This window comes from Astyanax mexicanus, chromosome 2 (genome assembly GCF_023375975.1).
Source record: "Astyanax mexicanus isolate ESR-SI-001 chromosome 2, AstMex3_surface, whole genome shotgun sequence".
NCBI classification, from domain to species: Eukaryota; Metazoa; Chordata; class Actinopteri; order Characiformes; family Acestrorhamphidae; genus Astyanax; species Astyanax mexicanus.
Window position 1 is genome coordinate 33,314,841 of NC_064409.1, and position 25,345 is coordinate 33,340,185.

At 39.5% G+C, this 25,345-nt stretch overlaps 2 protein-coding genes across 4 annotated transcripts in view; one reads left to right on the plus strand and one right to left on the minus strand.

The window, feature by feature from the left end:
• prickle1b (prickle homolog 1b) overlaps nucleotides 1–20,038 on the plus strand; it is a 31,880-nt gene extending 11,842 nt beyond the window's left edge. Inside the window, exons 1-8 of one of the 2 annotated variants that reach the window (XM_007245028.4) lie at nucleotides 4,926–5,184; nucleotides 9,039–9,221; nucleotides 11,964–12,077; nucleotides 13,941–14,081; nucleotides 14,913–15,116; nucleotides 15,251–15,437; nucleotides 16,285–17,136; nucleotides 18,295–20,038. In XM_007245028.4, coding sequence (XP_007245090.3) covers nucleotides 5,152–5,184; nucleotides 9,039–9,221; nucleotides 11,964–12,077; nucleotides 13,941–14,081; nucleotides 14,913–15,116; nucleotides 15,251–15,437; nucleotides 16,285–17,136; nucleotides 18,295–19,205 — 2,625 coding nt within the window. In that variant the 5' untranslated portion in view covers nucleotides 4,926–5,151 and the 3' untranslated portion in view covers nucleotides 19,206–20,038. Of the gene's footprint in view, nucleotides 1–4,925; nucleotides 5,185–9,038; nucleotides 9,222–11,963; nucleotides 12,078–13,940; nucleotides 14,082–14,912; nucleotides 15,117–15,250; nucleotides 15,438–16,284; nucleotides 17,137–18,294 lie in introns of those variants that run through there. The other variant, XM_007245029.3, reaches the window with a different exon arrangement.
• A 69-nt stretch (nucleotides 20,039–20,107) lies between these two features.
• The window catches only part of pphln1 (periphilin 1), a 55,231-nt gene continuing 49,993 nt past the window's right edge, over nucleotides 20,108–25,345 (minus strand). Inside the window, exon 10 of one of the 2 annotated variants that reach the window (XM_049474240.1) lies at nucleotides 20,108–21,054. In XM_049474240.1, the coding sequence (XP_049330197.1) occupies nucleotides 20,860–21,054 (195 nt within the window). In that variant the 3' untranslated portion in view covers nucleotides 20,108–20,859. The remainder of the gene's footprint in view (nucleotides 21,055–25,345) is intronic. The other variant, XM_049474239.1, reaches the window with a different exon arrangement.

Sequence of the window (25,345 nt, forward strand, 5' to 3'; positions counted from 1 at the left end):
TGCAGGTTAGGAAGCTAAGACGACCCATGTGTATGACACCAGAGAGTGACTGCACACAGCTGTTTAGTCTGGAACCTCCCAGTTCATTCTGCCCTTTTTCCTGCTCTAAGGGCATTCAGGGCTGTGATTACAGAGGAACGTTGGGCTTTTTTTATTGGGTTTTATGGCCCTGTTCTATTGTCGCAGAGGTGTCTTGATAACACCCCTTGGCAGTTATTAAGTCTTGGCACGAACTTTGCCATTTTACAACCCGGTATCTCACACAAGTCTGGTTATTATACTGTTCAGCGACTCTAAATATTAACACAGAGCTGCAAAAAGCGCTGGCCCAACCCTCAAAGTCTTTACTTTACGCCTGGCAGCAAAGAATGAAGAGGAGTGAATTCCGTGCCAACAGAGCCACGTTCAGGTGCGAAACCTCAAAACTATTGAAATTCAGACTTCACTAGGCAGTGCGGAATGTGGAGCGCGAATGGGTTCCTAATGGACATGCATTGAGGCTGTGTGAACTGTGCAGAGGTTACTGATCTGAAGTGTAACAGGTGATAAAAGCCACAGCGCGATAGAGATGTAGATAGATCTTCACTGGTCTGAGTGTGGTGTTTGCCTGGGCATGTCAAGAGGTGAGGTGTGATAAAGGGTTACATTTTGTGGCTTCTTTTAGGAAGGTTGAGACTTGCAAACCAGTCTCAGACCAGTGCAGTGGAACACCATACAGACAGACAGAAAAGAAGTTAAATTGTTCAGTGGTTCTACATGTCCTGTACAGTTTTAATGGGCAGAGGTGCTTCAGATTTGATTTATAGTTGTTGGCCCACTACTTAGTGTTAAAGCAAGAGAGCGAAATACATGGCTTACGGGTGTTGGGTGTTCACTTTTAAGGGTTCAGGACATTTGTGCTTTGAGTATTAAAGAGGAACATCAATTCTGAAATATTTCTTTATAATTAATAAAATTAAGTAAAATTATGTGTAACAGAGAAACTTACTGACACAGGCTTATTAACAGTGGTGGTGATAGGATCCAGGGGTCGTAACATCTACACACAAATATTAACACACTTTAGTGCAGGACAAAAAAAAGAGCATCTGAGCCACCGGGTCATGGAATAACATGGCTTTGTGACATAAATTTTAGACAAAAATGGCATATTTCACTAAACTACTCTGAAGAAGCATGTTATAGTTATATATACAACTCTGGATAAAATTAGGTGACCACTTCAGTGTCTGAATCAGTTTCTCTGATTTTGCTGAAAATGAGAAATGGCTGAAATAACAAAAAAGATGCAGAGCTTCCAGACTTCAAATAATGCAAAGAAAACATGTTTTATAAGTTCAGAAATCAATATTTGTGGAATAACCCTGTTTTTTAATCACAGTTTTCATGCATCTTGGCATGTTCTCCTCCACCACTCTTACACGCTGCTTTTGTCTAACTTTAAGCCTCTCTTGATGCAACCATTCAAACAGTTCAGCTTGGTTTGATGGCTTGTGATCATGCATCTTCCTCTTGATTATATTCCAGAGGGTTTCAATTTGGTAAAATCAAGAAAGAAACGTATCACGCTTTTATTTACACCTGGTCACTTTGTCTCTTAGGGACCCAGATGATATCTAAATCAGTACAAACTACATAATACTGCACGTGTAAATGCATCTGGGAACCAGCAGTCGTAAATGCTGCACATTGAGTGAGTTTGCATATTACATTCCACAAAGCAATCATACTTAAATCTGACTAACCAGAGATGCTTCTGGCTGATGTCTTCTGAGGACACCATCCAAATACTACTCATAAAATGACCAGGTGTAAATGGGGTGAAAACACACAAATAATAAATGATGTGTTTAACTCCTTTCTGTTGTTTTCAGAAAGCGTATATCCATGAGTGTTAACCTACTAAAACTAAGCTGACACTAGAGCAGTTGTTGTTCATCTGACAAACCTGAGAACTCGTGAATGTGTTAACTGGCAAATTAACATGTACAAACAGCCACACTCTCTCTGTGTTTTATCATTACCACATCAATATACACCACCACTTCACAGAGATGCCTGAGAAGTTGATTGAGGTGTTTTCAGTGGCGTATAGGATGTTGGTCTTCACTGTGGTGCAGATTGCATTGCATTTCTGAGGTGCAAATTATGCTTCTTAGGTGTTTGTCCACCCAATGAACATCTATATACCACAGACAAACAGTTTCAGATTAGTAAGTAGTGCAGTATCCGTGAAAGAATAGGGCATGGTGGTTCCAAGCATGAACACCAGGAGGTTTGAATTGAAAGTTCTAGAGAGAGATGAGCAAAGAGATTCAGGGTGTGTGCAGGGGTCAAAGGTTGGGGAAAAAAAGGCTCATTAGTTAGATAGCACTGACATGTGAATGCGACAGGACAGCATCCATTCTTAAGCAGTTGTCAATTGGCGTGGCAATGTGGTGAAATATGTGTTATCACATATAATGGCTTTGCAGGGGAAGGTCACCCTGTTTTACAATGGGAAGGAGAGGATGTCCACCCTAGGTGTTTAGCACATAGCTTCCTCTTCCTTGAAGATAAAGCTCAAGTAGCCATGCAAGGCTGCTGCTGGTGATAGTCTGGGACTTAAAGTTCTTGAAGGAAACAGGAAGGGCTGTGCTCCCCAATCAATCCAACACACATTTAGACACATGCACACACACAGACGTGTGTAATTATTAGACCGAGATAAATCACTTTTTATATATTTTTTAAAAAATATCCATAGGTTTCTCACTGAAGCTTACACATGCATATCATTGATATCAAATGATAATATTTATTTATTTATTTAAAGCTGAAATTCCTGCTGCTTAATATAGCAGACCATCTACAGAAGTTCATTGAGTTCATTTATGTTATATGACCTTGAAACGAGTCGCGCCCATTCCATGGTGGCATATCAAAGGTGCTTTTGATAAGCATCTTCTGGAGCTTTAATTGAGCTCGTGTATTGTGTAAATGTGATCCTACACTGTTTTCAGGTCTTCCTGCCATTAGTACGAGTTCATGTTCTCCTGGCTGAGGCTCTTGTATAATATCGGATCACAGAGTTCTAGAGCAAGCACGACTTGATCTGAGGCTGCGCTCGCTCTCTCGCTCTGTCTGGCTTTTGAGTACAGACTCATTTGACATTCAGACATGTTGGCGCAGAGTGTGAAAGTGCTCTGCATTGGTCTCCCTTGCTTTTGCAGAGGGCAGCTTTTGTCCCGCGAAACAATGATAGGAATACATTTGTCATGTGACTTTATTCGAGCACTGCGAGGCCTTTTAGACTCCGTATCATGATCGGTGGCAGAAGCATACTTCATCAAGGTCCTTACATTCAGGCCTAAAGCATATATGAGATGTTTTTTTGCTCGTGGATATCATTGTTATCGGTTATTTCTCGAGTATTCTGAAAAGAAAGGCCTTTGTGAGAATCCCGCATTTAAAATGACTGATCACAATAAGAAGACTGTGGCTGAAGTGTAGAGGAGAGAAATGAGCTGGAGGGGCCATTGTCACTATTAACACCCTTGGGCCTGACAGAAGAAGGAGGGGCTGATGGAAATGTCACTGAGCACTCGTGAGAACTAGCCAACTATGGAGGTTCCGTTGCCGTTGACCACTGATATAAAGTATTGTGTTTTACTGATAGCCTTATCATTGCCATAACTGTAATTATGTGTTGTTTAAATCTCTTGAGTTAGCCTTTTTAAACGGCTGAGATTAGATCACTCTGTTATACAAGTTAATACCTTTTTATAAAAGTTTATACCACCTCTAAGGTGACAAGGTGGTTGTTTTCAATTAGACATGGGCATAATATAATATTTTATGTTATACATGAATATCATACACTATATAAATAAACATTTTTGCACACCTGCTCATTTATTTAAAAAATCAGTTCACCCTGCTTTAACTGTCTCTACTGTCCAGTTTTTGGATCTATAAGGATTTGATTGCATTTAGCAGCATGATCTCCACATCACCTCATCCCCAACTTCCTAAATCACCTTTAAATATTGGAGGAGTTCCATCCTCCATAACACAGTGCTTGGAGACTTAAGACCTCTCTAGTCAACAACTTGCATTAGACATGGCTCAAATAGCTTCATGTTTATTATCTATTCCATAGAGTCCTGTTTTATTTGGCAGTATTTGTATACACCAGACAAGCTGTTTGTGCATTCAGACATCTCTGTCTGCAATAGGTTACCTTAAAGGGGTGTCCAAAAGCATTTGAACAAATTAGTGTATCTATATATTATCTATTATATTATGTTCTCAGTATATTCTTAATTTATGCAGATGACATGATTTTCTTATTTTTTATTTGATGAAGCCTAATAATAACAATAACAATTCTGTTTTAATGTATATTTCCATGTTATATTCTTATAGAACAATATTATAATGATCTAACACTTCTGTAGTGCAGTAGTAGATCAAATTCACCAGAGAAGATTCCTATAGGAATCTTGTGGAGACGCCTGTAATTCTACTTAAAAATCATCATTTCATTCAGGTTCATACGATCTTAACTTTAATTCTTAATTCTTTGACAATACATTTTTTTTATCTAGAGCAGGAAATTTCACCATTGATGGAAAACAATGCACTTTCAAGATCTTACATAACTGAAATTCTGAAGCATAAACAAAACATTTTGATTGATAGTTTTGCCACAATAAATGCAAATTCTGTCAGCACAAGATGAGTTGTTGCCTCTATATGTGGACAGTTCTGACAGTAGGAATGTATGTGAGTGTGTGTATGTGTGGTGGTGTGTGTGCGCATGTGGGTGGGGGGTGCTGGTCTAGGGTGTGTGTTTGAAGTGCAGTGGGAGGGCTTGAGTGAGAGGGGGCTGGCCCCAGGGTCTTACACTACTAGGGTGAGAGAGATGCTATAACCACACACACACACACTTACAAGAGAAGCAAGAGAGGGGAAAAAGCACATTCTGCTAACTGTTCATTTTCAAACATTTCACTGCTGAACATGGAGGATCCTGATTGCTGATGATAAGTGATTGTTCCAGCTGGATTTAGAAAAGCCTTGATGTCTTCAGAGAGGAATTGAACTTTAAGTTGTGAGCATGCTGTGTAGGATCTGGGCCTGATTTATCACCACTTGCTGTAGAAACAAATGACTGGATTTACTAAGATGCGTTACACTGGGGTAAGTTCTGTATTCTCTACTGTGTGAAGTCAGATTGTAGATATGATCATATGAGTGGCTTTGACTTATAGGCACTATGTTTGTTAGTTGTGAGTTGTTAACTCTTTGCAGCTTGAGGTTATTATTGTCAGGTTTCTATATGATTTTAATGTGTGTTGTAGGATTACATTATTAATAATTTACTTTGATTTTACATAATTCTAAACCTCTGAATGTAATCAAGAGGAATATGGATGACCACAAGTCATCAAACCAAGCTGAACTGCTTGAATTTTTGCACCAGGAGTGGCATAAAGTTATCCAAAATGTTGATTTCTGAACTCTTAAAACGTTATGAATATGAACTTGTTTTTTTTTTTTTGCATTATTTGAGGTCTAAAAGCTCTGCATCTTTTTTGTTATTTCAGCCATTTCTCATTTTCTGTAAATAAATGCTCTAAATGACAATATTTTTATTTGGAATTTGGGAGAAATGTTGTCTGTAGTTTATAGAATAAAACAACAATGTTCATTTTACTCAAACATATACCTATAAATAGCTAAATCAGAGAAACTGATTCAGAAACTGACAAGTCAGACAAGTTTTCTGTTCTATCTAAAATGTATAAAATGTGATAAAAGTTTAAAGGATGGACTGTCTTTCTGACAAACATGGCTGTTTAATAGGAATGACTTATCAAATTTAGATCATTATAAAATATCTCCTGTTTTATTAATGTGCAATTGTGCAATTGAATAAAGTTTAGATTCTGCCCTTTCCACAGAATGCCCTCATTGTCCCAGTAAGCTTTAATTGGGAAACAACTTGAATTTGAAGTTTAACATGCTTTTTAATTTTACAGACAATAATGGCAACTTAGGGTTAAGTAGGAAGATTCATGGCTCCTAAAATAGCTGAAGCCTCATTTGGTTGTTCAGTAAGACAGTATCTGTGTGTTTGTGTAAGTGTGACAGTATGTCCTCTACTTGAAACACACACCAGTCCTTTGAGTGGCTTGTTGGTGGTCTCTCTCTCTTTGATATCAGCAGGATGAGCCCATTTGGCCTTAGAACAACAAATCAGGGTGAGCCTTTTGACCAGTGTGGCCCACTGATCTAATCCGTCAGTGTGTTTTGGTTTACTAGGCTTTGCACACTCTCTCTTCCTCTTGTGTATAAATACTTTAGTTGGTTCTCCACATAGTTAAATTGTCCTCTACCTTTGTATAGTCCTAGTGACTCAGCCAATGTTGGACTCAAAGTGTAAAATTCACACTTGGGAGTAGGGGTTGGCGATATGGCCTTAAAATAATATGACGATATTTAATGGTATTATCGTGATAACGATACTCTTGGCGATATGCCAAAAAAATAAAGATATTTAAAAAATACAAGAATTTTTGCAGATTTGTAACAGAACTCCAAATATCTCCATATATCCAGGACTAAAGTAAAATAAATGATACTGGACAGATATAATCTGTCTCTAGTAGATATTTATTAGGAAATGAGAAATGTGTGAATTTTTCTTTTGCTTAAAACAGCAAAAAGGTAGAACTCTGATGTGATAATTTGGGATGAGTGTTATGGCACGATATTTCAGGGTATAATATCGTTCACGATATTCAAAAATGTCGGCGATATTATCGCGTACGATACGATATGGCACACTCCTACTTAGGAGTAGGACACTTATATTAGTTCTGCACTAGCTACAGTGCACAGCATTAACTCCTTCCTGATTCTGGCCACAGCCACTGCTGTGGACTCTGGGTTTGTTTGATATCTGCTTCAGGTGAAATGCAGATCAATCCAATATGGAGGTGTGTTGATTTTCTAAGTGCTTTCTGTTTGACTAAGCATTTCCTGGCCTGTGCTGGGCACTTTCTCCCTCCTCAGATGTGCCAGTCAAATCGCAGCTCCACATCTGGAAGGTGTTTTACGCTGCACAGTTGTTGTGACTCTCTCTTTTTTAGAAGACGCCCTCTCTTTAATGTTGCCTTCCTGCGGTGCCTGCGCTTTGGAGAACGGGGCAGGGGAGAGAGAGCGCGGCCCTGTTTTTGTTTTGCCACAAAGCCACACATTGTGTCAGTGCCAGAGAGTGACAAGGTGTAACGTGAGTGCCTGTATATGTTGGCTGTGGAATTCGCTGTGGCTGCTTCCTACGCACTGAAGAGAAAGGGAGAGGCAAGCTGAGAGAGGTTCATGCTTTTTAAATAGGCTGCTCTTTAAATTACAGGGCCAAATAAACACTCTTAAACATAGGAAAGTGTCAGGCTTTTAGGCATAGACCTTTTTTTTTCTTCTTCAAAACATGTCTAAGAAAAATTACAGGCATCAAGTTTAGTCTGAGTATTTTATTTTAATATATTAAGGCTTTAGTATGGGCTGCGGGGGTGACACACTTTTATATTATATAATAAGAGATCTGTCAGAAATGTAAAATAAATGAAAGTCCTTTGTTTTCCTGCTAATGTGCTATTTTTAAGCCTGTTGCCTACACAGTGCTGTTCTTTTTCTTTTTCTAACTGCTTGGTTCAAAGGTTCCATATATGATTCTATACAGCCCTATCTGATGACCTCATTTACATCCAAATGCAGTAATGTGGTGGTGAAGCAGTGAGCTAGGAAATGAGGTAGATAGAGTGCAACAGAATTTGCATTTCCATTTCACTCAGGTCACAGAAGGGCAGTTGCACTGGGGTCAACTTGGGGGTTTAATTGTGTGTGCGAATACAAGGATGAGATTTTTTTTTATTCCATGAGACCCTGTATTAAACACACGCTTCAGAACCTCACTCATGTAACTACATAATTTTTCTAAGTTAACTAACATAACTTTTATAGGCCCTAAAATAGAACCATGTGGGACACCACAAGATAAGTTAATATACAGCTCTGGGGAAAAAAAAATAAGAGACCACTTAAAAAGGAGGAGTGTCTTTGATTTTACCACATAAAAAAAACTCTGGAATATAATCGGGAGGAAAATGATTGATGAAGATGATCACAAACCATTAAACCAAGCTGAACTGCTTGAATTTTTGCACCAGGAGTGGCATAAAGTTATCCAAAAGCAGTGTGTAAGATTGTTGGAGGAGAGCCTGCCAAGATGCATGAAAACTGTGATTAAAAAAACAGGGTTATTCCACCAAATATTGATTTCTGAACTCCTAAAACCTTATGAATATGAACTTTTCTTTGTTTTTTTGTATTATTTGAGGTCTGACAGCTCTGCATCTTTTTTGTTATTTCAGCCATTTCTGCAAATAAATGCTCTAAATGACAATATTTTTATTTGAAATTTGGGAGAAATGTTGACCATAGTTTATAAAATAAAACAATAATGGTCTCTTAATTTTTCCAGAGCTTTATACCACATATTGTGCATCAGAAATATTAAGTAATAACTCAACACAGATGATTGGAACTTTTGAGTTAAGACAGTGTTTTCCTTTTGACTAGGCTCTCGTGAAACTGTATTTTGGGCTCATTTGCAAATCAAAGGACTCAACTAGAACAGAAGTGTCTTTTTCAACACCTGAGGCCTAAAGCTTTGTTTATCTGACAGAGAGCACTCTGTGCTGCTTCAGCACGAAGATAAGCAAAAGCCGAAAGAGACAAAAGTGTTTAATCTCTCTTCTCTTCTCATATCTTATCTGTGAGCAAAGTCTTTGTCTGAAAAGCAAACAAGCGAAACAAGCCAAGGCTTCCGAATGCAATCCTCTCTCAATCTAACTCACTGCACGGTCTCCATCACAATGCCAATGTAGAGAAGAAAAGCATTCCATGTGTTTATGTTACAGTTACTGTAGTTTGAGTGAATTGCCTTGATTTAAGAATTAACAGTCCTCTTTTTGTCTTCCTTTTAACAGTGCCCACATCTGATGAGTCTGGAGTCAGCATCGGCGTTCCAGGCTTTTTCTAGGACGCGGGAAATGGAACCACGAGGAACTAAGATAGCACTGGGTTTCCAGAGGAGCTCCACTTCTGATGATGATTCTGGCTGCGCTCTGGAGGAATACACATGGGTGCCTCCTGGTCTGAGACCTGACCAGGTGAGAATGGCTTATTTAAGGCTATTTAGCATGAAGCAGCTTAAAAGCAGCTTTATTCATTGTGAAAGCATTGTTGCGGCATTGTTGAATACAAATATCAGAATATGCTAAAGATCTGTGACCATCCTGGCCAGTAAAAAGTAATCCTGAATGGATTAATTAATGCTGTTTTTCATGGTAAGTAGAGATGCATTGAAATTAAAACTTTTGGCCAAAAGCTGAATACTGAGTACTGAATACGAACAGTCTTGGGAACAATATGATTTCTTCACTGATACTGTAATTTTTTTTTTTTTTGCCTATTTAAATTTGGGCTGCTTTTGAAGTTTAATTATGTTTTTTTTTTTTTTCACAGTCATAAATGGTCAAATAAAACAGGTGCCATGTGCAATTTAAAACATACCTCAAAAGAGAGAAAAGCTTGTTTTCGCACATAGGTGGTCAGAAACATGGCTAACAGAATATAGGGCTATACTGCATTATGCACCCCAGTCTAGAAAGTGATATAAAACAGGCAAGTGTGCTTTAGAGTGAAAGTGCTACTAATCATACGAGGGGTTTGGAAACATTTTTCATTCCGACCAGATCTAGAAACTTCTAGTTTTACTTGCAGTTAAAAAAAAAGCCTGATCCACTGTAGTCTATTAGAGTCTAGCTCAGCCTGATGATACAGCAGTAATTGACTATGCACATTTTTAACAAGCAAACACAGCTGTCTCTTTCTGTTATTTGCCAAATTGCAGTACTGCTCTCATCTAGCCTGTGCCTAAAAGTTAAGTACATAAATTAGCGCAGTCAGTTTGACTGACAGGCTTTTGACACCCAGAGCAAAAACAGAAGTCTGCCTATGTGTAGATCTTGGCACACATAAATGCTTTAGCGGAAAAGAGAATTGGTCGTCAATTTTGTGAAAGGAAGGTTAGGCTGAAATAAGCACAGCAGACTGCTTGTATTGATCCACTGAGGTGATTTCAGGGACACTTATTACAGCTATATGAAAAGCTGCTCTATTGGTTTAGGGCAGAAAAAATGTTAACTTGTAAGCCTACGCTTGTGACTCTAATAACTAACTGTAGTACTGTAAATCGTAATCATAGTCATAATCATTCAGAGACTGCAAAATAGAACATTGTAGAAAGAAAACGAAACGAACGGAAGCAAACAATTAAAACAGTAGTTTCTAGTTTCTTAATAATAAACCATGGTTTAAGAGGCAATTTTGATTTATGATTTCATCATTAAAGTATGGGTACATAAAGAAACAGTCAATCCGGCAATACGCCTCCCCCACCAACTCCGGCAGTCTTCCTTTTTGCTCCATATCAGGCTCTCTGATGCGCAGACTGTTTCAGGCATTTAGTTTCACTGCAGAGACTGGCCCAAGCGAGTGAAGTCATCCGTGGCAAAATGCTTAAACAAACTACTGCCATACGCAGGCTTTAGGCCTAATGCCTTGCCTCCAAAAATAGTTCAGTGTCAGCAAGAATGATCTGTCTTCTCGTGACTCTTTGATCCTCTAGAAATGTTTATTAGGCTAAAAAATAGGCTATTATTTCTCTTATGCCGTAAAGAAGCAATAGGCTATAAGGTATGCTGTAGGTCTCTTTCAATTTATGAGATTAACAGCACACCAGCCTAGTCGATTATCCCTTTGATCCACTGAGGAAAGAGAGAAAATATATATATTTTTTTGAAAGAACATGGAAAAAACTGGTCATGGCATCTCAGCAGTTAATTAGTGCTGAGTGTCAGGCTTGGACTTGTGTGGTTCAGGCACTGCATGCACCAGAGTGCAGCTATTAAGATGAGCTTCTTTCTCCTCCCGCTGCGTTCAGTCAGCAAACACAGTCGAACCCATGTCCAGAGGCTACATGGCACTTTCCCAAAGCAAGGTGGGCGGGCCCCTTACAACACACATGGAAGCAATGAAGAGTATGAGAAGGAGAGGGGGATAGAATAAGAATGAAGATTTAGAATTGAGCTGCATATCCGTTTTTCTAACCCCCTCATCTTCTTTTCCCTTATAAAAGTGGATGGGGTGCAGGGCAATATTCTGTTATATTTACACTGATGCAAGATTGCACAGAGCAACCTACCAAAGTTAAAAGGTTTTCTGAGATGGTGTAAACAGGCTAGATCAGTGGTTATGCTTAATGCAGAATTCAGGATTAGCCCAATTCTATGATTTATATGGATGAAAGTTCAGTGCATCATCAGGGTGCAATAGACACATCTTAATAGTTCTCTTCCACAAATTTTAAGGGTCTACCTCAAACCACATTGGCTTTGTAGTCCAGTAAGCAGGAAGCCAGTGAAAGGTATACAGAAATGGAGTGACATGAACCTGTAATGAAAAAGAATATGTAAGGAGATTTTATGAAAACCACTACGATCCACCCACAAACAAACACACTGTTGCTGAATTAAGTCAGCCTCGTCAGTATGGGAGTGACACTTAGATGGGGAATATTCCAGCAGGCATCTATATCCGCCTTTAATTGTCCCTGCCCCATAAATATCCCCCAGGGTCACTGCTGACAATTGCCGATGTTTAAACTTCTTTACATGAGTAAATGATATCTCCAATACCCCCCTTGTTCAGGAGACAATAGGAGGAAGCTTATATGACAGCCTAAATAACATAGGACTGATGGATGCTGGTGTCGTTTAGACCCCCGGCTGTTGAAAGCACACACTAACTCCTCTTCCCCCCTCTCTCTATCTTTTTCTCCTGTTCCTCAGGTCCAGCTCTACTTTTCCAGCCTGCCAGAGGAAAAGGTGCCCTATGTGAACAGCCCTGGAGAGAAACACAGGATCAGACAGCTCTTGTATCAGCTGCCTCCTCATGACAATGAGGTATTGATAGTTTATGTGGTTAAAGCATAGATATGTAGAATATTCCTATGTTGCTCAGTCAGACTGAGGCGCAAAGCAGGGTAAACGCTGTTGTAGTAATGTATGTTTATTTATTAAAGTGGTTCCTTAACCCCTTGTAGCATAGTGGTCACTGTAAAAGACACCTAGTGTCTTTACTCGTTTCTTACTTCACAGTTATATTTAAAGATGAAATCTTTGAACTGATCCGTGTTTTGGGTCTGATTTCGATCACGGATCATCTTTCACCTCCAATACCAGTCTTTGGTGGGGCCAAATGCCACATTAATTCCACACCAAGGCAAACATGGTACAGTTCCACCTAATTATGGCCCCCTGTAAGCAAACACTGGGAATCTAAGCTCAGTGTATATAAACAAATTAGAGGAAAGATATGTGTGGGTAAATAGTTTTATTTTTACAATTATATTTTTGTTGCCTCTATGCTTGTTTTCCAGAGTCATCTTAAATCTGATTTAAAATAGGCTATATTTACTATTAAAATATATAAGTTTTTATTTTATAATAAAAACGATCAATCTAACACTCAAATACAGATCTGCACTATTTAGCTAGCTAGCTCTGTTACTCACTGATTGGGCTGAAAAAAGCATTATCCGGTTAGTAGGGTTAAAATCTTTATTTTCTTCCACTAAAAGGAGCATCAGTCATACACATACAAAATGCAGAAACTGTGAAAACTCCAGAATGACTGAGGTGAGCCGAGCCTGTAGCACTGAGTGCTGCTGGCGAGGGAGTTTTGCTGCAGCCTGTATAAAAACAGTGTTTCTCGATCGAGTATTTGTACGTGTGCTCCAGCATCTGGTGGCTAGACATGGAACTGCAGCTTCCTGTGAACAAACTGCCCCAACATTGATCCACACGGCAGCTTTGCTGTAGTAACCTTAGCTTCTGAATTTGATAAATTGGCAAAATTTAGAGTAATATATCGGCGGATATTTTGATTAAACTCGACTGATACCAAAACCTAGCCAATCGATTTTCCCATCACTACTGAAAATGTTAAGTGTGTTCTGGGGAAAGTTATTGTAACACACAGGCTGTGATGTTAAAACAGTAGTTTTGGCCAGCTAACCCTGATGTTTTGTGCAGCCCAGTGGATATTTCAACATGCTTAGTGATGAATGTTTTTTTTGGCACATAAACCCAAGCAAGAAAAGAGGTATAGGCAATGCCACTTAAGGTTTTCAGAGAACCCACTTCAGAAATGACCTTTGCTTTACACTACATCTAAAAACAAAACAACTCAAATCTACTTTAGTTCAATTAGTTTAGTATAGTTTGCAACTTTTCCAGAAGATTACATTTCTAATTTTAAAAGTGACTCTTTCTGCATGCCTGAAAGTCAAGGTTAAGTCACAACTGCTGCAGATCCTGTACGTGAAGATGTTTGAGTGGCGTCACAGAGTGCGTCCTTGAGTAATAAATCATTTCTCGTTGAGATGTTTATGATGTTTGCTGTCAGACTCACTGCTCCTCATTCCTCTGAGAATTCTTGGCATAACTGGTCCAGAACATTCCTGGTCTAAACACAAGTGCTGCTCAAAGAGCCTTTTTGTGTGACGTTGCTGTTTACTGCTGCGGCCACAGTGTTTGTGTCTCCTCTTCTTTTATCATTCTGCAGGATTTTTATATAAACACTGGGTTTGAGTTGTATACCTTCCAGCTCTGCTAATACACGGTTGAAACGATAGAGAAAAACACCATCAAAACGTTTTCACTCACTTTCAGCTGGATGGTTTTCCTTTGAGGCCAGAGAGACCTCTCTTACTCATCTGGTTTTGATCTGAGGAAATAAACCATCTCCTTTTCCCTTCATCCCAGATCCGATACTGCCAGTCACTCAATGAGGAGGAGAGGAGGGAGCTGCACATGTTCAGCATACAGAGAAAGAAAGAGGCTCTGGGCAGAGGAACTCCAAGACTTTTACCTAGAACCATGCAGCAGCACGTCATATGTGAACATGTATGTAGTTTTCTATTCTTTCTTCTATTCTACTTTTTTTTTAAGCTTTTAAACAGTAAAATCTTTGTGAAACTGACCAATAGAAATTGGACAAACATTTACATTACAAACAAACACTTGTTTGCTTCTCTTGTCAAGTCATTTTATTGGTAAAATACAGTGTTAAGCATAAATCAACACAAAATCTATTGAAAATACTGTGTACCATTTTTGCTCTAAAATTAAACAAATGTGCAAAGCGTGGCTTGAAGGCTTGATAGCTTAAAGTTGGTCTTCATATACAAGCTGTCCACAGATGGACGGCCACTCAGGCTTATGATGAACACCATCTCCTCTGGAATTCAGTTGCTCGTGTGCAATCTATTGTTGTACCACTTCAACTCCTAAACTCGCCCAGGACTCTTAATCTCACCAACAAATGTGCCTCATCAGGAGCTGTCACATAAGATACGGCCGGGCCCACGCTGATATAGTCTGTAGGCTCCAGTTTCTGTTGCCAGATACTCGCAGGATACTCAACACCCCTGTTTTTCAAGGCCAAGTTTTAATAATGGGAAACAGCTGTGGAACATACACCATGGCAGCAACAGTTACTTGCGGCCTTGTAGTTGGTCACGCGCCGCTGAGTTGGAACAGGCCACTTAAAAGGAAGAAAGAGTTATGGGAAATGAAATTTGATGATCTTCTTCCCAAATGCAAACAAAGGCCATTTTAAAAGTCTAATCCCTTTATTTACTGACTGCCATGTTTGTAAACATTTGATTTTGTAATAAGCGTGCAGCCTTAGACTGATTCAGGGCGAGTCTCATAAGTTCTTGATGTGAATTGCAGTGTAAAGAAAGCATCAGTGCTGGGGAAATGGCAGTGTTTGCCTCGAGGGCTGGCTCCGGACCTTGCTGGCACCCAGCGTGCTTCAGCTGCTCTACCTGCCATGAGCTTCTGGTTGACCTTATCTACTTTTACCACACCGGCAAGATCTACTGCGGGAGGCATCATGCTGAGCTGCTGAAGCCGAGATGTTCAGCTTGTGATGAGGTAAGCATAAACTATCCCTATCCCACACAGCAATGTGGAAATGCAGATGTGGATCCTTGGTTTCCTCCAAAGGAAGGGATTAGTTAATTATTTAATGTGTCTAATTTAATCTGATGTATGTTATTTTTCTGTAGATCATTTTTGCAGACGAGTGCACAGAGGCGGAGGGTCGTCACTGGCACATGAATCACTTCAGCTGTTTCGAGTGCGAGACGGTTTTGGGAGGACAGAGGTATATAATGAAGGATGGCCGTGCCTTCTGCTGCGGCTGCTTCGAGTCCCTTTATGCAGAGTATTGCGAGGCCTGTGGGGAAAACATAGGTAAATACAGTCTAATTGTGTCTGAGTTTCCTTTAACTGAATCCAATCAAACTGTCCAGCCCAGAACAAACAACCCCCCACCCCGAAGATTAATTCACAATCATTTATCAAAGCCTTTAATAAAGGGTATTTAAATACAAATAAAGGAATCAGCATTAGATTAAATTATACTTGTGTTATGTCAGTCATACATAAAATAGTTGTAAAATCGTTAATCATACATAAAATTGATGTAAAATAGTTTTTTTTTCCTAAATGCTTGTATTTCCCTGTATTGTTGGGAGGGAGACATTATTAAGTGTAGTGTAATGTGGTTTAGGTCTGGCAGACTAGAGGCTTTATACTGTATTATAATAATATCTCAGGATAGATTTTATGCTTTTTAAATGAGAGTATTGTAATCTGCAGAGTCACTAAGTTTAACTGAGAGCTTTAATGAAGAAAATAAACGCTAGGCAGCTGCATATTTTAACCTACCTTTGAGATAGGAAACGTGCCTTCAGCTGTGTGTTTGAGACCGAGACACAGAGAGAGAGAGAGCAGGTGGGAAAGAGAGAGCACCTGAGAATCTTTAGCACACTGATGTGTTGACAGTTTGGAGGAAAATGAAGTGTGGATGAAAGTAGTGGATGGCTCTATAGGTAGGCTGCTGAATTGTGTCCTTGCTAGCTGGCCAGCATGAGCATTTGTGGACACATGCAGAGCTAGATCAAATGATATGGACATACGACAACATGGAATCATACAAATGTACTAGAATGTCGAAATTCATGCCCATTACGCAAAATGCGTACATGCTGGCAGATGTGCAACAGACTGCTATTTAACACTTTCTGTTCTTACGCAGGTGTGGACCACGCTCAGATGACGTACGAGGGTGTGCACTGGCACGCCACCGACAAGTGCTTCTGCTGTGCCCAGTGCAAGATCTCCCTCCTCGGCTGCCCTTTCCTTCCAAAAGAAGGACGGATCTACTGCTCCAAGGCCTGCAGCCTCGGCGAAGACACCCACGCCTCCGACTCATCAGATTCCGCCTTCCAGTCTGCCAGGTCACGCGAGTCCCAGCGCAGCGTGAGAATGGGCAAGAGCAGCCGACCTACAGGCCGCTACAATCAGGTGCTGCCGTATTTACCCTCACCAGAACACAGAAGCCCAAACCTTTGTGAGGACAGCTCTGAGACCATGTGTCATCAACTAGAGCAGCTCAGTTTTGCAGAGGATCATTTTTGGAGAGGGCGAGAGGAGCAGGAACCCGCAGAAGACCCTCTGGAAGAGTGGGCCGAGCATGAGGACTATATGACGCAACTGCTGCTGAAGTTTGGTGACCGAGGAGTCTTTCAGCATACAGAGGACACCAGGCAGGGGGAGCAAAGGGTGCTGACAGAGTTTGACCCCAGCAGGGTCAAACAAGACGTAAAGACTGGCAGCCATAATCTGGCCAGTAAAAAGCATCATACAGATTTATACTGGACCCAGTCTCAGGACGGTCTCGGAGACTCTGCCTACGGGAGTCACCCAGGTCCAGCCAGCGCCAGGAAGATCCAGGAACTTGACCTGGACCAGGGAGCAGGGGCTGGATTCTGGTCGAAGCCCAGGCAGTGGTACGATGACTCTTTGGAGTGCATTACAGATGAGCTGCGGAAAGCTGAGCAGAACATGGGCGATTCCATGGACTCTCTAGCCCTCTCAAATATTACAGGTAAGGACGGAATGCTTTCTCCTGTAAAGAATACCTTAACCTTAGCAGCAGTACTGTATTCTGTTTTACACTATAAGGAGCACTTAAAATCCTTACGTTTCCAAAAATTGTCAGTGCACCTGGTACCACTTTAAAATAAGGCTACCTTTATTAAGGGTTTATAAATGGTTTACAATTAGTTAATTAATGGTTACTAATTAGGTTGTAAATGCCTTAAAAATCATTAATAATCAGTTATAACACATACGTAGAATTTTACAAATAGTGAACCCACAGCCGTCTATATTGTTGCCCTTTCTATGTATGTGTTATAACTGATTGATTATTAATGATTTTTAAGGCATTTACAACCTAATTAGCAACCATTTAATAAACTAATTGTAAACCATTTTATAAACCATTTATAAACCATTTATAAAGGTAGTCTTATTTTAAAGTGGTACCGTGCACCTTATAATCCAGAAATTTACCAGTCAGGTTGTAAGGAGCAGTAAAGCCACTCTGCCAAATAGCAGTGTTATTCAGTTATTCAAGAGTTTCAGTTTAGTTCTCCAGCATCAGGGCTGGAGTAGCATTAGCATTAGCCGCTAACAGTGCTCACTATTTCCCCGTTCAGAAGTGAGTTATCGGCCTGGAGCCTGCTGCTTACTCTGGTTAGCACTGCTGGAGCAGCATTAGCATTACCTACTAACTGTGCTCGCCATTTCCCGTTTAGAGATGAGCATAATTGACCTGTAGCCTGCTCCTAACCCCGGCTAGCACTGCTGGAGCAGTTAGCCACCAATGCTAATGTTCCATCCTTAGTGCTGGAGAAATTTGGGAATCTAAACTTACTGTAAATAAATGAAAGCACTTTAGTCACCCAAATGAACAGTTTTCAGGAGAGAAATCTGTGTAGATTTACACCCAGCGCTCGTTTGACTTTAAAAGAAAGTCTTTTTTATTAGCTTTACTTAACTTAGTTAGCTACCCCCCCCCACCACCCAGCGACCTGCTGAATTAGAAGTTCCTTATAGTGTCTCTTAAAATTCACCATATGTATGAAAATAGACGTTCATTGATAGTGCGCTTTATAATACAAAAAATATGGTAATCTTCTAATGCAGCTACAGTAAAGTCAGTTTTCCAACTTTTTTTTTTTTTCTTTTTCTTTTACAGGAGCCTCAGTGGACAGAGAGAGCAAAGACAGACAGGCCAACTATTCCTTCCAAAGCATCAATCACCAGGAAGAAGAGGAGTGTGATAAAATGAGCAATATGGGCACTTTAAATTCCTCCATGCTCCACAGGAGTGCCAACTCCCTAAAGAGCCTCAACTCCTTGCTGGACAACGAGGAGATAGTAGGACAAGATGAGATCGAGCAAGAGGAAGAAGATGAGCTGGCAGCCTGTCTCGCAGAGGAGCCACCTTCTCCTTTGCATCTCCCGGTTTTGAGAAGGACCAAGTCCCAGTCTCAGCCTCAGTCCCGATCTCAGCAGGTAAAGTTCTCAGAGGACGTCGCAGATAACGGATACTACGGGGAACTGGCGATGCAGCCTCCTCCAACCAGCGAGAGGACGCGCAGACGTACCTACCACATGGAGGATTCGCAAAGACGCATCACCAGCCATCACCGACACAACCACAGACGCCGACCAGGACGTAAAACCTGCTCCGAAAACGCCCTTCACCTGTCAGTCAAAGAGCGAACAGAACTGCACTACGGGACTCAGATAACTCCCAGCATCCCAGAGGCCAAGAAAGGAATTCTCCTCAACTCTCCCGGACACAGGCCTTACCACCAGACCTCATCAGACTACGCACTACAGAGCATGGCCCAAATGGAGCGCGCTCACTGCTTATACGACGAGGATGAAGATGACTGGTGTTCCACCTGCTCATCCTCGTCCTCAGAGTCTGAGGAAGAGGGATTCTTCCTAGGCAAACCCATTCCCAAACCCAGATCCCAGAGTTTTCATTATTACACAGAAGACCGACAGACTCGCGTTACAGCGTTATCTCCTGTATACGGCTCACGGACCAAACCTAAAAAACGAGGCCACAAGGGCAAGAACTGCATCATCTCATAAATACATCAGGATATTATTCACAGGCCCTTAAACGAACTATTTTACTCCTGTTACTGTGTTCACGTGACTATATTATTTATCTATATAAACAGGTACAGGTCATATTGTTCTCTCTCTCTCTCTCCCTCTCTCCAAAGTATGGTGCCACTACAGACTATTTCTATTATTTTTAAACACAGTTAAAAAAAAAAAAAAAAAGTCTCCCATTAAAATGGGGCTGGATTTTTTTTTTTTTTTATAGAATTGTATGACACGATGTATAGCAAAAGCATTGTTAGTAGCCTAGAACCTAACTAAAATTATTTAATAGAGCAAACATTAATGTATATTTGTTAAATTAAGATCGGATTGCTGATATTTTTATATCCCAATGTGAAGAACGTTCAACTAATCCTTGTGTATTAAAAAAAAAAAAAAAAAGACTATTTCCATCTTGGCATTTTGCCAACCAGGGTTTTGTAAACTTTTTGAAGACATTGTACTGTTTTTTCATATTATAATGGCCTCGTCACACAGCACGGTACCCTGCGTTTAAACTAACCATACGAACTCATACGTGTCAATATGCTTTATCTCCTTTACATAGACGGGGGGAAAGGCACTTATTTTGTTGTTTTATTGTATACATTTTATTGCAGATAAACATTCTGTTCATTTTTTTTTTTTTTTGACAAAAAATGTATTAAAGATTTAATAAATATTCTTTACTATTTGAGGGTGGATCATTCTAATAATGGATACAGAAAATGAATGTTTGCATACACCATCTTTATTTCATACAAAAAAGGACTGCACTGACAAAAAAGAAAAAAAAAAAAAAAAAAAAAACTAAATTAGTTATTATACCCAAAACTGGAAAACAAACATTGAAAATGCAATTATAGCACAGAAAAAAAAAAAAAAATCTTAATTTAACGCATAACTTTTTTTAGACATGGTGGTGCTGCACAAATGAATGAAGCACCCCAGGTACTTTGCTTCAATAGCTTTCAGAAAATGCCTGCCAGAGCTGCCTGAACAATCTTCTTAAGTAATACACATCCAATACTGATGATGCCTAATCATCAAAAACATCAACAGAACAACACCTGACCCTTTCAGTACACTCTCTCTGTTTACACCTGCTCACTTCAGGTATCTGGATTATATCCTGATCACAGTTTTGCCACATGCATATTTACACTTTACTCTGCCACTCTGAAGTCTGATTTTTTTAATGTTGCTGTTTTAAATGTGTATTAGTGCATTTACACTTGCATTACCATGCAGTAGAGTTTGGTATTATTCAGATATTATAATCCTGATACTCAAGGCTCATCAAGTGACCAGGTGTAAACAGGGTCAGCGATTTTATATCAAGAAAACAAAACATGTAATTTTACTGTCAGTTTTTAAATGCATCCAATCCAGTCTATTGGTTTGATAATGTCTTCGTTATCTTCTTCTTCTCAGTGAACTAACTGTATCTTGCACCAGTCACAGTGCATTAACATCTTCATATGAAAGACAAACAACTCATCTTTAGTGATGAACAGAGATGATGACGTCCCAAACCGTTACACATCTCTATCTTACAATAAAGTAAATTGTGGATTCCCAAATCTCCAGATCACAGTCCTTAATGTTCTCGGTTCTCAGACGCACTGCTCCCGACTCAAGCGCTGGATTCTGGCTGTCGTACCACTTCGTCCAGTTCTGAGATGAAGTGTCTCAGGTCCTCGAGGCAGCGCTCACGAATCTCACTCAGGTTCTCCTTCAGAGGCGTCTGCAGGTGCTTCTCCAGACTGGGCTCCTTGGCCACCAGCATCTTGACCACCATCCCAAACGTCTCACAGTCCTGACGATACACCTGGCCAACACAGAACACAGCAACTCAGTATTAATTCATGCAGTCAAAGAGACTTGTTAAGAATAGAGGGTACATAAACGTATGCTTGGACTCAAATGACCACTTCTGATATAATTTGCAGACAGGCCCAAATATTCATCTTTTTTATGCAAAACAAAACCAAACCAAACCAGTGCAGTTACCTAAATATGCAAAAATATGTTTACTGAATTATCAAAAATGTCAAGATAACATTTATAATAATTAAACTAAATCAGCTTTTTGCATAAATGGTGACTAATTGGTGATTAATCCTTTTTTAAATATTGAAATGACTGAAATAATGTAGTTTCATTGAATGGAAAAGCTGATTTAAGCCTTTTTAAACGGAAGAATAAACCCATGGATTAACTGTGATCAACTAATTTTTTTTTGGAAGCTGAGTTCAATTTCACTAGACACTGCCAGCCCTGTAGAATCAATCTATCTGTCTTTGACTTTAAGCTCAGGAGAACTTGGAATTAAAACAATTCTGTAAAGAAAAGTGGAGCCAAAATTCCTCCACAGAGATGTAAAAGACTCATTTTCAGTTATTGCCAAAGCTGGATATATATATATATACATATATATACATATATATATATTTACTTTGATATATTTGTCCGATATTAAAATGTTGTAATCTGAAAAATGCAAGTATAATAAAAATAAAAAATCTATATATATACATAAAGAGGGTGCAAATACTTTTACACAGCACTGTACAAGAGACTGTACATTAAACTGGAGTTCAATTATGCATTCAGATATTAAATCCCTAGTATCAATAATATGTTTGGTACTTTTATCTCAGAGAGTTAAAACATTGGAGGATCGTTCCTCATAAAGAACGAGCTGATTAAAGGGAGTTTTAAAATAGCTTTATTATGATCAGAACCGAGAACGGACAATATCAACAGCCAACAGTCCTCACTCAACAATACTGCTCATCAGAGTAACCACCCTTTAATCTAAAGCCCAACAGCACTAACGGCTTAGGTTCCCTAATGACGCTGGGCAATAATTAGAGGTTTTGTTGTGTTTGGGTGGGACCTGTAAGCCCTGTGATCAAATGAGTCAAAGCCTGACTTCATACAGCTGCTGTAAGCACCTTCACCCATTCCCTGCTCAACACAGGCCCTCAGGACGCAGGCTGGAGTGTTGCGTTAGCAACGGCACACAACACTAATGTGCACGAGCAGACCATACTTTACCAAATACACTGCAGACTAGAATGGGCTTTAAACCTATTCCTCTGCTACAAGTTTCAGGACATCAAGATTTACAAACTAGTCTTGGGATGTCCCAAACTATACAATATAATCTAAAGTAATTTTATGTAATGAGTACTGGCCAAGAGGGATATGATCTGAATAAGTGCCGTAGATCAGCACAGAAGTGCCAATAATACACATTATAGCACAAACCTCAAGTGTATTAAAGTGATTATACAACAGTTCCATTATCTCTGTTTATTGAAAGATTTTGAGCTAAACAGGACGAAAAAATATGATCTCTTTGGTTACAAAAACTCTCTGTTAAAACCGTTTCATTGCTGCTCTTTTTGTAGCTATGTTGTTTGGTTTGTAAGCGCTGCATCGTTGCTAGGTTACCTGTACGTGGCGGAGTAATACATGGAGAGCTTAAGTTACAGTGCATTACCGGCTAATCATAGAACTCCTCTCAGCCAATTACATTGCAGGGTTTGAACTAACTGTGGTATAATACAGTATAATACAGGCACCAAACTATGTGTAATAATAATGATGTGTAGTACTAACAATTGTATTCTAACGTGCATTTTATCCTGCTGATTCCTCTACATGAAATCAAGTAGGTCACGTATTTCTGTAGAAGGTACCCATTCAGCCAGCTGCAATCCAAGAGTTGTGAGCATCATACAGTCTCAAACCAATATCCCAAATAATGGAACATTTTACCTTAATTACAATTACTCTGGCCACAACAATTGCATTTATGACTTATCATCCAAAAAAAGACATGAATTGTGAAGTGGAACAAAAATTATGGTTTTCAAAATTTTAATCAAATAAAAATCTGAACAGTGTGACATACAAAAAAATACTTAGTAGAGACACTTTTGCTCCAATTACAGCTACAAGTCTTATGGGGTTTGTCTCTACCAGCTTTGCTCATATAGAGATTTTTGCTCATTCTTCTTTGCAAAATAGCACAAGCTCAGCCAGGTTGGATGGAGATCATCTGTGAACATCAATTGTCATGTCTTGCCAAAGAATCTAAATAGTAGTTAGGGTCATTGTCTTGTTGAAAGGTGAATCTCCTTCCCAGTCTCATGTCTTTTGCAGCCTCAAACCGGTTTTGTTCCAGGATTGCCCTGTATTTATCTCCATACATCTTCCCATCAACTCTGACCAACTTCCCTGTCCCTGACAAGAAGACAAGCATACCCAGAGCATGATGCTCCCACCACCATGTTTCACAGTGGGGATGAAGTGTTCAGGGTGATGAGCTGAACAGGTATATTAATACTGAAACTAAATTACACACAGCTGGATTCTATTAACTAATTAAGTGACTTCTGAAAGCAACTGATTGCACTAAATTTTGTTTAGGGATTTCCGAGTCAACTTTTCAGATTTTTATTTCATTTAAATTTTGAAAACCATGTATATATATTTTGTTCCACTTCACAATATGTTTGTGGTTGTAAGGTGACAAAATGTGAAAAGTTCAAGGGGTATGAATACTTCTGTTGACAATAATATTGTTTTCAATAAAAAATATTTCAACAAAAACATATTATCGAGGCCTAAAATTAGTAAACATTTTTTTGTACAGGCTGCTAGATAGTTATTAACCCATGTAACCTCACGTTTATTGTCCCCATGTTTACTAGCAGAATGTTATCTGCAGGATAGGATAGAAACTGATTACAGAACGTTGTAAAAATAGGTTTTTAATAAATTACTAAATCATACTGAAAAGAAACAATCAAGAACTTGACAAGAATTTGCAAAATTACACTTACATAGTGCCTTTCTGATACCAAAGATACTATACTACACAATCTTATACACTAAGCAAAGGACCGACACACACTGGCCAAAAGCGGCAGCCAATTGCACACAGTGTACTCCCAACTACCTTACCTGAACATACAGATACGCCCACAAGCCATTTATAGAGTAACAAATCACTCAATCTCTATGTTAGGTATATGGACATAGGGAGAACATGAAAACTACACTCAGATAGGGACTTGAACCTAAGATCCCAGTCCTGAGAGGCGAACATGCTGACCACTAAGCCACTGTGGTGTAACATGAAAGCAAGGTGTCCCCATACTTTTAAAAGTAAGTGTACATTAAGAATTTGGTCACGCTCTTGGGAATGATCATAAAAGTTATTTGCTCAATTTCTAGACATTGCCTATTCAATATATGACCTGGACACACACACTAATTTTTGAAGTAGAAAAGTGCTGACCACTTCTGATAGAGCTGCAGAAAATGATACAACAGCTCTGCATTTCCGGCCTCAGGCTTATGAAGAAATGAGGTAACCTGCTTCCAGGAATCAGCCTGGCCCACACACGCCGCCGTGCACGTTTTAGTAGAAGGCAATTTAGCTGAATTCAGGGGGGGTTCCTCTACAGCTAGTCCGTCAGAACATTCCACGAGAGACGAGCTGAGCTATTCTGACAGGAACAGGAAGCTCAGGAGCCCAAGGCAGAGCAGAAACCCACGCAGCACTTAGACAGTCACTAGGGAGGAATGCATCCAGCTCAGGATAACAGCCTATTAACCCTGTATGCACTGTTGCTAAGGTCTTCAGGCTCTTTTTAGAAGCCAAAGAACTGCTGACATGTTCTCAAAACGACACAGCTAAAACTTTAGTGTAAAGTAACACATTACAACGTTCAGAAGAAATGCTTAAATGCTTTAAACAGAAACAGATAAGACACTCATCATTGACATGAATATCATGCAAATATTGGGACTTTTCTGAAACAGTGTACAGAATACTAAATATTAATAATCTTTAATAGGAAAAAAAAAATTGATGGAAAAGATTGATTAGTTTGTTCTAAAATGCTTTCTGAAATCAACACAGGACCATCTTATACCCTTACATTAGGCCTGTCACAATAAGTTCATTATCGACTTATCGTTCAATAAATGCACACGTGCTCAATCATTTTATTAATTGTGATATCGACCACAGGGTTTGCACTTACAGAATGCACAAACATATATTGTGACTGTGGGCGTGACTGCAGTGACCTTTACTA